Source organism: Budorcas taxicolor, chromosome 7 (assembly GCF_023091745.1).
Source record: "Budorcas taxicolor isolate Tak-1 chromosome 7, Takin1.1, whole genome shotgun sequence".
NCBI lineage: Eukaryota > Metazoa > Chordata > Mammalia > Artiodactyla > Bovidae > Budorcas > Budorcas taxicolor.
The window spans coordinates 23,018,530-23,034,011 of record NC_068916.1 but is presented as its reverse complement, the minus strand read 5'-3'; the positions used below and the strand labels follow the sequence as shown (position 1 = coordinate 23,034,011).

Below are 15,482 nucleotides of genomic sequence, written 5' to 3'. Positions count from 1 at the left end.
GAGGTGGGGAAGTGGTTGGGAAGACAAGGGTGAAAAAGCAGTGAAAATTTTCAGTCTCTGCTTAGAGACCAAGTTCCACTAGAGAAGTGGCCTACATCAAGCACATGACAAGTTTGCTGTCATCTTGAAACCAATGGACACAGCCTAAGTAATTCTGCAACTCAGCCTGACCCAGCTCAATTCCCCTTACTCTATGTGATTAAACAAAGGAAATGGCAAATCCTATCTGTGAAAACATAACTAACTTTACTACTAAGGTTTCTTTACATACAAAGTACAGCATACAGTAAAAAATTTTAAGATTCAAGGAAAGAAAATAGCCAGAGGGAAAAAAAGAGTAAAAGATAATCCAAATGTTAGAGTTAATTCACAAGGATTTTATAATCTTTACATTGAAGAACACAGAGGAAAAGAGATAAAATGGATTAAAAGATGAAGAAGTGCAACAAAGAACTGAAGTTTATAAGAGATTCAAGTAAATATTCCAGAACTGAAAAATATCTAACATTAAATTCAAGGCATGCATTTATCATCAGACTGGGTACAGCAGAAAATGGTGTAACTTTCTTAAACACAGGTCATTAGAAAATATCCAAACTGAAACACAAAGCTAAAGTTAGAAAGAACAGAACAGAATGTAATAAATAGTTGGGACACAAATCTTCTATTATATAAGTGACTGATTTCCCACATGCAAAGGAAAGAAAGAGGGGCAGTAGTAATTAATAATGGCCATGAAATTTTGAAAACTGATGAGTAACATCAATGCAAAATTCAAATGCTGAGCAAGCCCCATATAAAATAAATACAAAGAAAACTGTAACGAGGACTCCTTGCTACTGTCAAAACTGCTGAGTCCTATTTGCAACCTATGGAAAATGTGGGTATTTTTGCTTAGCCTCCTTTGAGTTGCGGTCCAGTGTTTAATTTTCAAACCCACTGCAGTGCTATACAGATGAGTCCACTTTGTACCACCTAGTGCTCAGGCAGGGACCTAAGCAGAGGTCTGCTTGTGCCAGTTCTCAGAGTCCATGATACGCTAAACAGAACCAGATTCATGTACCTATAGCACGTGGGTAAGCCTAGGATTTCATAAACAACTTTATGGGATTGCTTCCTTCATGCCAGTTAACAACCTGGTACACTTTCTAGTTCCTTAGGCCTCCAAACTGTCTGCTGCAGTGCCTCAGGGGCCAAACAGAAGAGGACAGTGTGTGTGTGGGGGGGGGACGGGGGGGGGGGGCCGGGGGGGGGGGGGCGGGAGGGGGTGTGAAGCGGGGGAAGCAGTGACCTTGGCCTTGCTTTCTTGAAGCCTCAGCTCCACTAAGGGGTGAAGAACATTTTGTGAGGCAATGCCACTAGATTGCTTGGAGGTTGGGGCCTGAGAGAATGGAAAAACAAGAGTCGGGGAAGGAAAAAAAAAAACCTGTGGGAATTTTCTAACTCTGTCTGAGCTTTAGGAGTTTCCCTTCCCATTCCTTGTCAGGCTTCTTCTGGGTCCTTTTTGGTCTGCATTATAATATTCACATCCGGGTTTCATGTTGCCTTGAGTATAGCCCTGGGGAAAAAACATCCTTTTGAGGGGGAGGGTACAGTCTTAGACAAGTGGTAACAGATCAGACACATCCAGTTGCTTTTAGCAACTACAGGATTCAAAATCTTTGCCCTTTTCCTGGGAGTCTTTTTCCTTTTCCTGATTTAAAAAAAAAAAAAAAAAAGGCTCAGTCTCTTAGTTGCTTTCCCTGTATTGTACCGGTAAATGCTCTGCAGCAGATTTACTGGCTCCAGTTTACCTCTCTGAGGTCTAATTTCTCTGTTTAATAACACATAGTTCTTCGCTAGCCAGCCCTTTCAGTTGTTCTCAGTCAACACCAGAAACAGTAAGTTGACAAGTTTTTTTTAATTAATTTTGCTCAGATTACAGGTGACTCTTTGAATTGGGAGTCACGTCCTGATTTTTCATTCTGACATGGCCTCTGCCATTGTTTTCTAAATACTTTCTTCTTCATATTTTCTTTTAGATCTCTTGAAATAGTACTCAATTGCATTTTGTATTTTTTTGTTCCATAAAGGTGATTTCTTCAACTCATCTTTTCCTTCTATTCAGTGTCTGTCTTTTTTTTACTAAAATATGTCTCTGCATGCTTTAAGACTTATTTTTCTCAGTAACTGTCTTTCATGTAATGCCAGAGTTACTGGGACTTTATTCCAGACATCACAGCCAGACTAAAATACTTCCTTTCAGCAAGTGTTTTACTTATATTCCTTTGAGATACTCTTCAGCATTCTGCATGGGGAGAACGTTGGCTGACTACACTCTGGCTGGGGCAAGAAGGGAGCTCTTGAGGGTATGGGCCGCCTTCTGTGGCACCACAGAACTCTCACGCTCTGCAACATTCAGTCTAGGGTTCTTTGGGCAATTGTTTCTCACTATTCAAAGAGTTCGGAGGCTGTGGTTTCTCTTCCTCTTGCATCCTTCAGATCAATTTTGATTCCCAGGGTCTATGATGTTAACCACTACATTATACTATCTCCATGTTTTTATACACAACCACATTTGATACTAGTTAATAATTATTATATGCCAGGAACAAAAAAACTTTAAAAGATATTGATGTTTTTAAACCTGTGAAACAGAGCTGCAGAAACGGAATTGAGAAACTAATTTGCTTTAAGTGTCAGAATAACCTCTGCTTCCATATTTTTCAAAATTAGAATCCTTTCAGTTTAGCCCAAAAGATGGCACTTTTAGATACTAGCCCAAAGTCTAGGAAATTCAAAAACTATGACTTTTAGCACAGGTTTATTATGCTAAAAATAAGTAAGCTTATACAATATTTGTAAATTCCTAACAGACTGCTATATGCCAGATTTAGCATGATGTCATTTAATAAAAGGGACTCAAGTAAAAAGAGGAAAAACACCAAATGTTTCCTTTTCCATTATGACTAAGCACAGTATCTGGAGAAGCCAAAGTGAGGGGAAACGTACACACACACACTTTTCCATAGGCAGAGCTTTCAAATTCAACTCTTATTTCTCAAAATTCAACCTGAATAATGTAGAGAATTTTTTCCTTCTTACTACATAAAGACTCTTAAATTTTCTTTGATAGTTTCCAACTGTTATATTGTTTTTACTGTTGCCCTTCTCAAAATTTGAGAGAAAATCCTATGAAGGCTAAGTTGCAGTCTTTCTCAAAAGCTAAAACAAAAAAAAAAAAAAAAACACACACCACTACCAAATAGTAGATTAAGTTAAAAGCAGAAGCTTAAGACTTGCTGAATTCAAATAGTTACAAAATCAAAACACACTTAAAGTACCATACTGAAATCAGATTGATTATATTCTTCGCAGCTAAAGATGGAGAAGCTCTATACAGTCAGCAAAAACAAGAACAGGAGATGATTGTGGCTCAGATCATGAACCACATGATCTGCCCAAATTGCCAAATTAGGACTTAAATTGAAGAAAGTGGGGAAAACCACTAGACCATTCAGGTATGACCTAAATTAAATCCCTTATGATTATACAGTGGAAGTGAGAAATAGATTTAAGGGACTAGATCTGATAGACAAGAGTACCTGATGAACTATGGGCGGAGGTTCCTAACACTGTACAGGAGACGGGGATCAAGACCATCCCCATGGAAAAGAAATGCAAAAAAGCAAAATGGCTGTCTGAGGAGGCCTTACAAATAGCTGTGAAAAGAAGAGAAGTGAAAAGCAAAGGAGAAAAGGAAAGATATAAGCATCTGAATGCAGAGTTCCAAAGAATAGCAAGGAGAGATAAGAAAGCCTTCCTCAGTGATCAATGCAAAGAAATAGAGGAAAACAACACAATGGAAAAGACTAGGGATCTCTTCAAGAAAATTAGAGATACCAAGGGAACATTTCATGCAAAGATGGGCTCGATAAAGGACAGAAATGGTATAGACCTAACAGAAGCAGAAGATATTAAGAAAGGTGGCAAGAATACACAGAGGAACTGTATTAAAAAGATCTTCACGAACCTGATAATCATGACGGTGTGATCACTCACCTAGAGCCAGACATCCTGGAATGTGAAGTCAAGTGGGCCTTAGAAAGCATCACTAAGAACAAAGCTAGTGGAGGTGATGGAATTCCAGTGGAGCTATTTCAAATCCTGAAAGATGATGCTGTGAAAGTGCTGCACTCAATATGCCAGCAAATTTGGAAAACTCAGCAGTGGCCACAGGACTGGAAAAGGTCAGTTTCCATTCCAATCCCAAAGAAAGGCAATGCCAAAGAATGCTCAGACTACCACACAATTGCACTCATCTCACATGTTAGCAAAGTAATGCTCAAAATTCTCCAATCCAGGCTTCAGCAATACATGAACCGTGAACTTCCAGATGCTCAAGCTGGATTTAGAAAAGGCAGAGGAACCAGAGATCAAATTGCCAACATCCGCTGGATCATCAAAAAGGCAAGAGGGTTTAAGAAAAACATATATTTCTGCTTTGACGATGCCAGAGCCTTTGACTGTGTGGATCACAACAGACTGTGGAAAATTCTTAAAGAGATGGGAATACCAGACCACCTGACCTGCCTCTTGAAAAACCTGTATGCAGGTCAGGAAGCAACAGTTAGAACTGGACATGGAACAACAGACTGGTTCCAAACAGGAAAAGGAGTCCGTCAAGGCTGTATATTGTCACCGTGCTTATTTAACTTATATGCAGAGTACATCATGAGAAATGCTGGGCTGGAGGAAGCACAAGCTGGAATCAAGATTGCCGGGAGAAATATCAATAACCTCAGATATGCAGATGACACCACCCTTACGGCAGAAAGTGAAGAAGAACTAAAGACTCTCTTGATGAAAGTCAAAGCAGAGAGTGAAAAAGTTGGCTTAAAGCTCAACATTCAGAAAACGAAGATCATGGCATCCGGTCCCATCACTTCTTGGCAAATAGATGGGTAAACAGTGGAAACAGTGGCTGACATTATTTTCGGGGGCTCCAAAATCACTGCAGATGGTGATTGCAGCCATGAAATTAAAAGATATTTGTTCCTTGGTAAGAAAAGCTATGACCAACCTAGATAGCATATTAAAAAGCAGAGACATTACTTTGTCAACAAACGGTCATCTAGTCAAGGCTATGGTTTTTCCAGTAGTCATGTATGGATGTGAGAGTTGGACTATAAAGAAAGCTGAGCACCAAAGGATCGATGCTTTTGAACTATGGTGTTGGAGAAGACTCTTGAGAGTCCCTTAGACTACAAGGAGATCCAACCAGTCCATCCTAAAGGAGATCAGTCCTGGGTGTTCACTGGAAGGACTGATGTTGAAGCTGAAACTCCAGTATTTTGGCCACCTGATGTGGAGAGCGGACTCACTGGAAAAGACCCTGATGCTGGGAAAGATTGAGGGCAGGAGGAGAAGGGGACGACAGAGGATGAGATAGTTGGATGGCATCACTGACTGAATGGACATGAGTTTGAGTCAACTCCGGGAGTTGCTGATCGACAGGGAGGACTGGCGACCTGTGGTTCATGGGGTTGCAAAGAGTCACACACAACTGAGCGACTGAACTGAAGTGAACCAACAGTTTGACAAAGAAAGGCAGAGTATATTGCTCTTAAAAATCAGCAATTCACTGATTAATTACTTCATTGTTTTACTCTATTCATTTCCATAAAACAGCTAACTGGCACTGATACTGCTATTTCACTAGAGGTAGACTGATTTGCACGTTAGCAGGAAGAAAAAAAGCCTATGACTTCTATGTTTCATTGAGTATTTCCAGGCGAAGTACAGTCCATAATACTGAGTAGACATTTCATAAATGACTAAGTGCAGTTGTATACTTATTTTAACGAAGAATTCAAAATAATTAAGTACAAATAAAAAATGAAAATTCTAGGATACAGAATATTATATTCAAACATTAAAGATCCTATAATTTTCAAAGAGCTTAGATGGGAACATGTTTTAAGTATTTTTACTATCCTCCTTATCATTGTTGACTTTTTCTATTACCAAAAAAAGGGCTCAAATAGATTTTTACAACAAAACTCACCAAAAATGTTGGTCTTTACAGTAAGTGCAAGATGAGTATTATTCCTCAAAATTTCAAGGGCCTTCACAAATGTTATATTCTCAAAATTTTGTCCATTTACTTCCATTATCTTGAAGAAAGTGTTCAAAAAATACAAAGAAAGACAGAAACAGTATTAGTTATTTCTGCAGCCTTAATGGGTAAAAAAATAAAACTTAAATAAAATGTACCTATATGTGAACAATAGTTATCTGTGAGAAGTTGAATTACTGTCTAATAGCTTTTCTCTATATTGTGGTATTTTCCTAAATCTCTACTAAAAACATTTTTTTTTTCAGTTCATTTCCTCTGGGATAATACTGGAAAAAAATTTAAAACATAATGTTATCAGCTCATAAAAATTATCACCTGTGTGTATGTGTATACAAATTTTAGTGAAGTATTCTAAATGCAAATTTATTGCATTTAAAAAAGAGGTAAATTCATTTAGAAGTGGTATTCTAATTACAGCTCATACCATTTCCTGCCACTGACTGAATCAGGCAGTCAAAAAGCAACAAGCACAACTGTTATGGGCTCTTGTTCCATCTGACATTGTTGATCGTTCATACCAGGGGTTCACAAATCTGGCTGTACCTCAGAAACATCAGGAGTTTATTTAAAAAGTACTGATTCCAAGGAAAAAGGATAAAGAGACAAGACATGATGAGGGAAAAAAAGGCAGCACAGAGGATAGATCTTGAGGGCTGACACAGAGATTTCAAAAGGATAAAAAGGAGTGAAAAAAAATATTAGGAAAAGAAAAAGAAAAAAAAATCACAGAAGTTAAATTTCCAGAGTTTAAAAAAGTCTACATACTGTCATGGATCATCTAATATCAGGGAATAAAATAAAAAGATCTATTTTTTGTTTTTAACAGATCACTTGAATATTCTGAATTCCAGGGACTTAGACATGTAAGGGACACAAAGCTGGAGTACTCATTCGCCCTTTCTGGAAGAAGTCCTAGAAAAGGTACCAGAAGTACAGGAAGACAACTATGAAATAAATAAAAATAATGGCACCATGTGGCATAGACGAAGTAAAGGTGATCAATGTAAGCAGTAAGCAGGTGCAAAATGATTCTTAGTAATAAGCTTATGAAACTTTATGCAGATGCCAAAGTACTCTTAAAAAAGAATATTCACAATATTAAAAAATGACTTATTGAAAATCTCAGATAATTTCAACCATACTTGGAAGGCCTGAGGGAAGAAGTAAAGTAACAATAAATTTCTCTCCTCTCTCAGGAATGAAACTGCTGAAGTATTCTTTTCTTTTTCTTCTTTGAAGAATGAGATTCTTAAACATATTTACCAAAAAATACTTGACCAATAAATATATGACTCCAAATTCCTGGCAACTAGATATTCTTAATGAGTAGTCTGAGTAAAGCCCAGAAATCTCTATTCTAAAAAGCTCCCTTAGAGGAAGGAGAGTATCATTAAAACTTTGTGTCAGAGTTTCTTTTTTAAAAGTATATCATTTATTCTTAAATTTTAAAGTATTTTATTATAATATATGATTCACTTATATTAGTTTCTTAACTCCCTGCACTACCGATATTTAGATACTGATATTTGGGCTGGGTAACTGCCATGTGGCTGCTTTGTCACGGGGTGTTCCTGGCTATTCAGCAGTATTCCTGGCCTCTATCCACTACATGCCAGTAGTAATTCCCAAGTCATGACAATCAAAAATAACTCCAGACATTACCAAATGTCTCCTGGGTGACAAAATTACTGCTGGTTGAAAGCCACTGTTTTGAAGTACAGAACTTTTAATAATGTGAATGCATGCCTGCTTGCTTGATTTATGTCATGCCATGTGGCATGTGGGATCTTAGTTCCCTGACAAGGGATTGAACCTGTGCCCCTTGCAGTAGAAGCACGGACTCTTTTAACCAGTGAACCACCAGGGAAGTCCCTGTGAATGCCTTCTTAATTAAAAAACAAAACCCACCATGGTGTGGTTATAAGTAAAATAAAGGCACATTCTAAATGAATGCATAAACAAACAAAAATTTTAAGTGGAACAAAGTCAGCTTTCCAAATGATTTAGCTGGAAGAGAAGCCACTCTGGTATACATGAGACTTTGAGAGCTTTGTTCAAAAGACAAATGACCAGTCCTTAACTCTGCAGAATGTGATTACTATGATTACTGAGACTGAGGTATTGCATTTTTTTTTAGTAACAAAGTTGTCAGCAATTTCATTTTTGAAAATATATTTTTCTATAGTTTACTAATGCCTCCATGGAGAGAATAAATCCCTATGTACTTACTCCCAGTATCTCCCCTTCCTTTTCCTAATCCTTCAACCAGCTCACTCTACTTACGGATGTACCAAATAGTTTTGTTACCATATGAACATTATTTAAAACAAAACCATCATTTATGGTAAATCTTTGGCCACTTAATTTTAGAGTGGTATGGATAAAAGTGCTTACTCCTTTAAAACATGCAAGGGTGCTAACTCTCTTACTGATCTTTCTGGAATACTGTGAAGTTGCCAAATGACAGAGTTTCCTAATACTAGGAGGATGGGCAGGACCATTCAGATTGATAGTGGCCAGACTACCAGGCTGTTTCTGGACCTGCTATATCAAATTTTCCATTAAGAGTAATGGATACATGACAAACACATTTTAAAAATAAACCATTTAAAAATACCACCTCTAAAAAAAGGTCTCAAAGGTATTTCCTTAAATTGACCATGCTTACTAGAATATTATCATATAAGAAAAGTAGCACTCCTATTACTTATAAAAAGGCTTTAAATGGTTGTTATTTACTTACTTGATCACCACGTTTCAGTCCTGCATCAGCAGCTTTGCTACTAGGTTCCACACTTTCAACAAAAATACCAAATCCCTTCTCACTCCCTCCACTTAGGCTGAAATGCAGAGGCGACTCCCGGGAAGCTTTCTGCAGAACAACCTGTCTCCATTTAGCCTTTGCAGCACACGCAATATTCAATAACCGGAGATGACCATTCATTTTCTACAAAGTAGAAAGGGGTAACATATATATATATATATAAATGTATATTATTTTTTTCTATAGGCTTTAAAAAATATAACCTAAAATTATTACAACTAGAGTAAATAAAGAATATATAAGTATGGGTAAATAAAACTGAAGGAAAGAAACCTTCCACCCTAGAGCACTCTCAAGAATAAAGATCCCTTGATATGGTTTTTTAAAATGTCTAGCTAATCACAAGTTAGAAAAGATTTCAAAGTGATGTCTTACTCAGATAGTGATGACAAAAACATTTCTTCATTTTCTGAATCTAAGTAATAACACATTCTGTATTACCACCCTGCTTATCTCCTAGCTGTTACATAAAACCAGAATATTTTTAAACTTTTATTTAAAACCTTAAAGGACTTCAACCACCTTCCCAAACATTGTCTAATACTCAGACACATGCAAGTCTCCATCTCTTTCAGAAATATTATTCTTAAAATTTAGATCTTCCTATATTATTTTAGATCTTCATTAAACTCAGCAATATTTTAACTTTCAAGTTCTATATCAGTTTAATGTATCAGCTGAGAATTCAACTATTCTCAAATAGTGTATCAAATTAAATCTCATGTCCATAACAAAAAGCTAAAGTTTTTCTCAGGGTAGAAACCAAGTTTTACACCTCTTCTGATCCTATATAACAGCTTGGAGTATACAGCAGAATTCAGTAAATATTTGATGACTGAGTTGATAACTGGGGGAAAAAAATCCCATGATTGCAAGATAGTTTCTATTTTTCATAAGTCCCTTGAATATTTATAGAGCCAGCAATGGAAGCACCGAATGATGTTGGTGAGCCTCAATGGGCCTCTTAATCAAGTTCCCTGTTCACTCTCCCCATTTTGCATAGAGCAGATGTGCTGCTGAATAGGCTACAGGAACCAAGAGGTAAGGAAAGAGACAAAACAATCTGAAATTTCCCCTTCTTTATTCAACTTAATCCACTTCTACTCTGTAATAACAATGGTGCCGCGCCAGGTTTTGTTTGCAGATTCTTATATTCATAGCTCACTATAACCCTCAAGACAATCCCAACAACCTAGAGGCTACTATCTATAAGACAATGGAGGCATATAAGGTTGGACAATCTTTCCAAGTTCACGTATCTACCAAGTGGTAAAGTCTGAATGTTGTTAATTCAGGCAATCTAACTCCTGAGCTGCGTTATTATTTAGTTCCTAAAAATTCAAGTTGCTTGGAACAGACAACTGAACTTTGCAGTTCAAAGTTTTTATATCTAATATGAAGAATAAATAGATTTATAAATAGCTACCATCAAAGTTAAGAAGACCTTGAGGGTATTATCTGAGGTGTTGTATATTAAAAACAAATGAAATCACATGCAGAAGGGAGACTTAGAAAGTCTAATGTAGGTCTGATAAACATGTGTATTTGAATGCCTAAATCAGTGAAGACTCTGGAAGAAGCATGATCTTTGTTTGGGTTGAAGCAGCAGAGGATGAGCCCAAGTTTAGAATACAGATTTGAAAGTTCTCAGAAGACAGGAAAAGATGAAAGCTATTCTGAGTTGCAATTCTTCAGCAGGGGGACAGAAGAGAATGGTAAGAATCCCCAAACCCTGAAGAAGATAAAATTCTGAGCCTTACTGTATCTTCCAGATTTTTTTCAAATTCCTCTAGAAATCGAGTCATAGCAGGATCACCTTCAAAATCATTGAAATGATTATTTACCCATAATAATACAATCCGTGTTACCTGTGGAAACATGGAAGAAGCAGCATACGATTATATGAGAGGAATTCTTCCTGCAAAAATAAAGTCCTAACAGCAAGTCCTAAACTGAGGAACAACTGAGCTTTATGGCTAAGCCCTCTGCCCACCCTCTCACACATGAAAGGCTCATTCTAACAGAGAGGAACATTTTAGTTTGAGCTTTTGCTTCCTTTTATAATAGAGAGAACCAAGCCTCTGCTTTCACTGAGAAGACAAGCCTGTATACTAACATGTAAGAAGTACATGGGAATGCAAACTTCTAAGGGCAGGCAAATGTCAAGTATTTCTTTAGCTGAGACCATTTCACTGAAATTATAACAAAAATTTGAAATCTCCTTTGTAAACACTATAATTTTCAAAGTTGGGAATTAATTTATTACTTTGTTAACCTGTGCTACAGATTAACAAAAAAGTTAAAAACAAACAAATGAATGTTCAATTAAATAATGCTTACAGTGAACTCTACTCAATGCTCTGTGGTGAACTAATATTGGAAAGAAATCCATAAAAGGGGGAGATAGAGGTATACTTATATCTGACTCACTGTGCTGAATCAGTACAGCAGAAACTAATACAACACTATAAAGCAACTATAGTCCAACAAACATAAAAAAAATTAAGAATATTAAGAAACATTCTGAGCATTAAGAAAACACAGGAGCCAAGATAAATCTAAAGAAATAAACCAGAGATTTCTCCAAAATCTAAATTTTAAAAAAAAAGTGCCTAACAATACAAATAATTTAAGTCATACACTTTTAAAACTGTGGTAAAATAACACATAAAATCCACTATTTTAACCATTTTAAAGTGTACAACCCAGTGGCATTTAGCCCATTCTCAGTCGTGGACCGTCATCCCCAAGCAACCTAGTTCCAGAGCACTATCACCACCACAAAAGAAAATCCCATTCCCAATAAGCAGCCACCTACCATTCTGGCCTCTTTCCAGCCCAGAACAGCTTCTATTTGCTTTTCTGCCTCTCTGATTTGTCACTCAATATGTGATCTTTTATGACTGGCTTGACTTAGTACATTTTCAAGGCTTATAACATGTTGCAGCACGTATCAGTATTTCACTTTTTTTAATGGTGGTGGTTTCGTTGCTCTGTGTCCAGCTCTTGTGACCCCATGGACTGCAGCCCACCAGGATCCTCTGTCCATGGGATTTTCCAGGCAAGAATACTGGAGTGGGTTGCCATGTCCTTCTCCAGGGAATCTTCCCGACTCAGGGATTGAACCCGGGTCTCCTGCACTGCAGATTCTTTACCAACTTTTTTATAGCTGAATAATATTTCATTATATAGTATGCAATATTTTGCTTATCCATTCATCAGCTGATGGACATTTGGGTTGTTTCCACCTTTTGGCCATCATCAATAGTGCTACTATGAACACTTGTTTACAAACTTTTGTTTGCACACCTATTACCTATTTTGGCTATATATTTCAGGAGCAGAACTACTGGATTACACCGTAATGCTATGTTTAACTTTTGGGAGAACTGCTGAGCTGTTTTCCATAGCAGCTATACCATTTTACATTACTACAAGCAATGTATGGGAATTTCATTTCCTCCACATCAACATCCTTGAAATCATTGGTATTTCCTTTTTTAAGTCATCTTAGTAGGTATGAAGCAGAATATCACTGTGGTTTTGATTTGCATTTCCCATGTCTAATGACACTGAACACCTATTGCATGTGATTGCTGGCCATTCATCTCTCTTCTTGGGAGAAATACCTATTTGAGTCCTTTGTCTATTTTTAAATCATACTGGCTTTTTGTTGTTGAGTTGTAAGAGTTTTTTCATACATTCTGAATACTAGATCCTTGTCAGACACACGATTTGCAAACATATTTTCCTATTCCATGTGTTGTTCTGCTTTTCCTGATAGTTCCTTTAATGTGAAAATGTTTTAATTTTGATGAAATTCTATATATCCATTGCTCAAGTCTGTGCTTTGCACTAAAAAACTATCGTTTAATCCAAAGTCGTTTTTTTTTTTTTTAACTCCTTCTTTTCTTTGAAGAATATTATAGTTTTAGCTCTTACATTAAGTCTCTGATCCATTTTGAGCTAACACTGAATATGGTATAAGGTAAAGGTCAAACTTCATCCTTTTACACATGAATATTGAGCTGTCCCTAAGTCATGTTTTTGTTCATTCTCTAGCATGCCTTTATTTCCTCAGCAATCTAAGTAACTATATATAATTTCAAAAACATGGGAAAGGCAAGCCTGTAGTTTTGGACACTTACTGTATCTAACGTATTTCCTTTAAAGTATAACTCAGAGCTTCCCAGGTGGTGCTAGTGGTAAAGAACTCGCCTGCCAATGCAGGATACAAAAGAGATTAGGGTTTGATCCCTGGGTTGGGAAGATTCCCTGGAGGAGGGCATGGCAACCCATTCCAGTAATCTTGCTTGGAGAATCCCATGGACAGAGGAGCCTGGGAGGCTACTGTCCATAGGGCTGCATAGAGTTGGACAGGACTAAAGCGATTTAGCACAAACTAGAACTCAGAAAGATATGCCAGGCAACTATGGCTCTACTTTTATTTTTCTTAAAATAACTAACTTCCTATTACTGAGGTAGTTTATCGGTAGTTATGTACCAGTAAGCTGATGTATTATGTACCAGTAAGCTGATGTACATGAAAAGTATAAACACTCCATTAAAAAAGTTAAGATAATCTATTTAAATGTTAAATGCAAAAAAAAAAAAAAACAAATCCTCAATGCCACAACTAAATGTGTTACAGCAGTGATAAACTCAAAAAGATAAAATTTTTAAATGATTATAAAGTCTTTTAACTCAGAAAAATCAATGTTTTTCTATTTAGATTGTTTCAAAGCCCTCTTGAAAAAATGTACTTGGTGAATATTCTTTCTAAACTTTTAAATGTTTTACTGATTTCTGAAACCACCAAGTATTTTGATTGCTGCTGCTGCTAAGTCACTTCAGTCATGTCTGACTCTGTGTGACCCCATAGATGACAGCCTACCAGGCTCCTCCGCCCCTGGGATTCTCCAGGAAAGAACACTGGAGTGGGTGGCCATTTCCTTCTCCAATGCATGAAAGTGAAAAGTGAAAGTGAAGTCACTCAGTCGGGACCGACTCTTCGTGACTCTGTGGACTGCAGCCCATCAGGCTCCTCCATCCAGGCGATTTTCCAGGCAAGAGTACTGGAGCGGGTTCCCACTGCCTTCTCCAAACGTGCAAGACTATTATCCTGCATCTTCTGAATTTATAACTACACCACAGCCTGACTTCAGTTTCTGCCTTTTAGAAGGCAAAATAATCCACTTTTTACAAGCTATTTTGTCATAAAAGTAACCAGATATGTCTACTGATTCACTATTTTTTTAGGTGAATTGAATCTTATCAAAATAAGCATTTAATTTGTCAACTGCAAAAGGTTTTGGGGGAATATAAAGGTTAAAATCACTTTCATGCCCTTTATAATACCAACCTTATCCCTTAAGCTGTCAATTTTAAACCATTCCAACAGTTTGGTCCCAACATCCAAAGGACTTGCAAGAAATGTTCTATAAGTTAATAGGAAATCTTCTATATAAGTTGGGTCCACAATGGAATGTTCTTCTATTAAATGCATGATGAGACGCTCAGGTGTTCCCTAAAAATCAAAGAAAGAATTAGAAAATAAAAAAGTAGCTCAGGAACCAAGTAACTCCTATTGATTACTTCCCTTTGTAGCTCTCGATTATAAAGTCCTCAAAGTGAAGTTTCATCTTTAAAACTCTCAGCACTGGAAGCGGGTAGTGTCTCTAGGTTGTAGACCATCATCACGGAGAAGTTTAGAGAGAAACAAGGCAGAGGAATAAACATGCACAACAGCATTACCTTGGCTGCAGCGGTTTCATCCGTATTCATTATAGCTATGGGGTGATGATATAATGACTATCTTGAGTAAAGAGAAGGAAGAGGGACGCCCCTGCTAGTCCAGGGATTAAGAATCTGCCTTGCAAAGCAAGGGAAATCGGTTCAATCCCTGGTCTAGGAAGATCCCACATGACATGTTGCAACTAAGCCTGTGCACCACAACTACTAGCCGTGCTCTAGAGTCTGAGAGCCCCAACTACTGAACCCACGCACAGCAACCGCTGAAACCTGTATGCCTGCAGCCTGTGTTCCACAACAAGAGAAGTCACCACATGACAATAAGAAGCCTGCACGGAACAATGAAGAGCAGTCCCCTACTTCCACAACTAGAGAAAGCCCCCGTGCATCAACAAAGATCCTCCACAGGCAAAAAATAAAATAAATAAATGAGAGAAGAAAGAGGTGAGAGTTAAAGAAAATAAATAAGCAAAGCTTTCTTCCAAATTTAATCATCCTAAATTCCCTTCTGTTCCAGGTTATGGGAACAACACACAGTTCAAGATAGCTTGTTTTATTACTGTCACTTCTTGAACAGAGGTTTCCTCTTCTGTGGTTTCTCCATTCCCGTTTGCCAGAGGAACCAGAAGTCCTACTGACATTTTTTACATGCACTCAGTTTAACTGCTTGCCTGTTTCCCAATTTATAAAAAGGAATGAAAGTAAAATTTATCTATTGCTCCTCTCTGAATTCCTCAATCACTGTTAAAATTTATTACCCTAGCAGCATCTTAAAAAATGGGTATGCAG

The 15,482-nt window shown here is 37.3% G+C and overlaps 1 protein-coding gene across 1 annotated transcript in view; it reads right to left on the bottom strand.

The window, feature by feature from the left end:
- Positions 1 to 15,482, bottom strand: part of RAPGEF6 (Rap guanine nucleotide exchange factor 6) — a 215,657-nt gene that overhangs the window by 59,074 nt on the left and 141,101 nt on the right. The window contains exons 12-15 of the mRNA XM_052644367.1: positions 14,305 to 14,469; positions 10,703 to 10,810; positions 8,862 to 9,065; positions 6,047 to 6,155 (exon numbers count right to left, since the gene is read on the bottom strand). Coding sequence (XP_052500327.1) covers positions 6,047 to 6,155; positions 8,862 to 9,065; positions 10,703 to 10,810; positions 14,305 to 14,469 — 586 coding nt within the window. The remainder of the gene's footprint in view (positions 1 to 6,046; positions 6,156 to 8,861; positions 9,066 to 10,702; positions 10,811 to 14,304; positions 14,470 to 15,482) is intronic.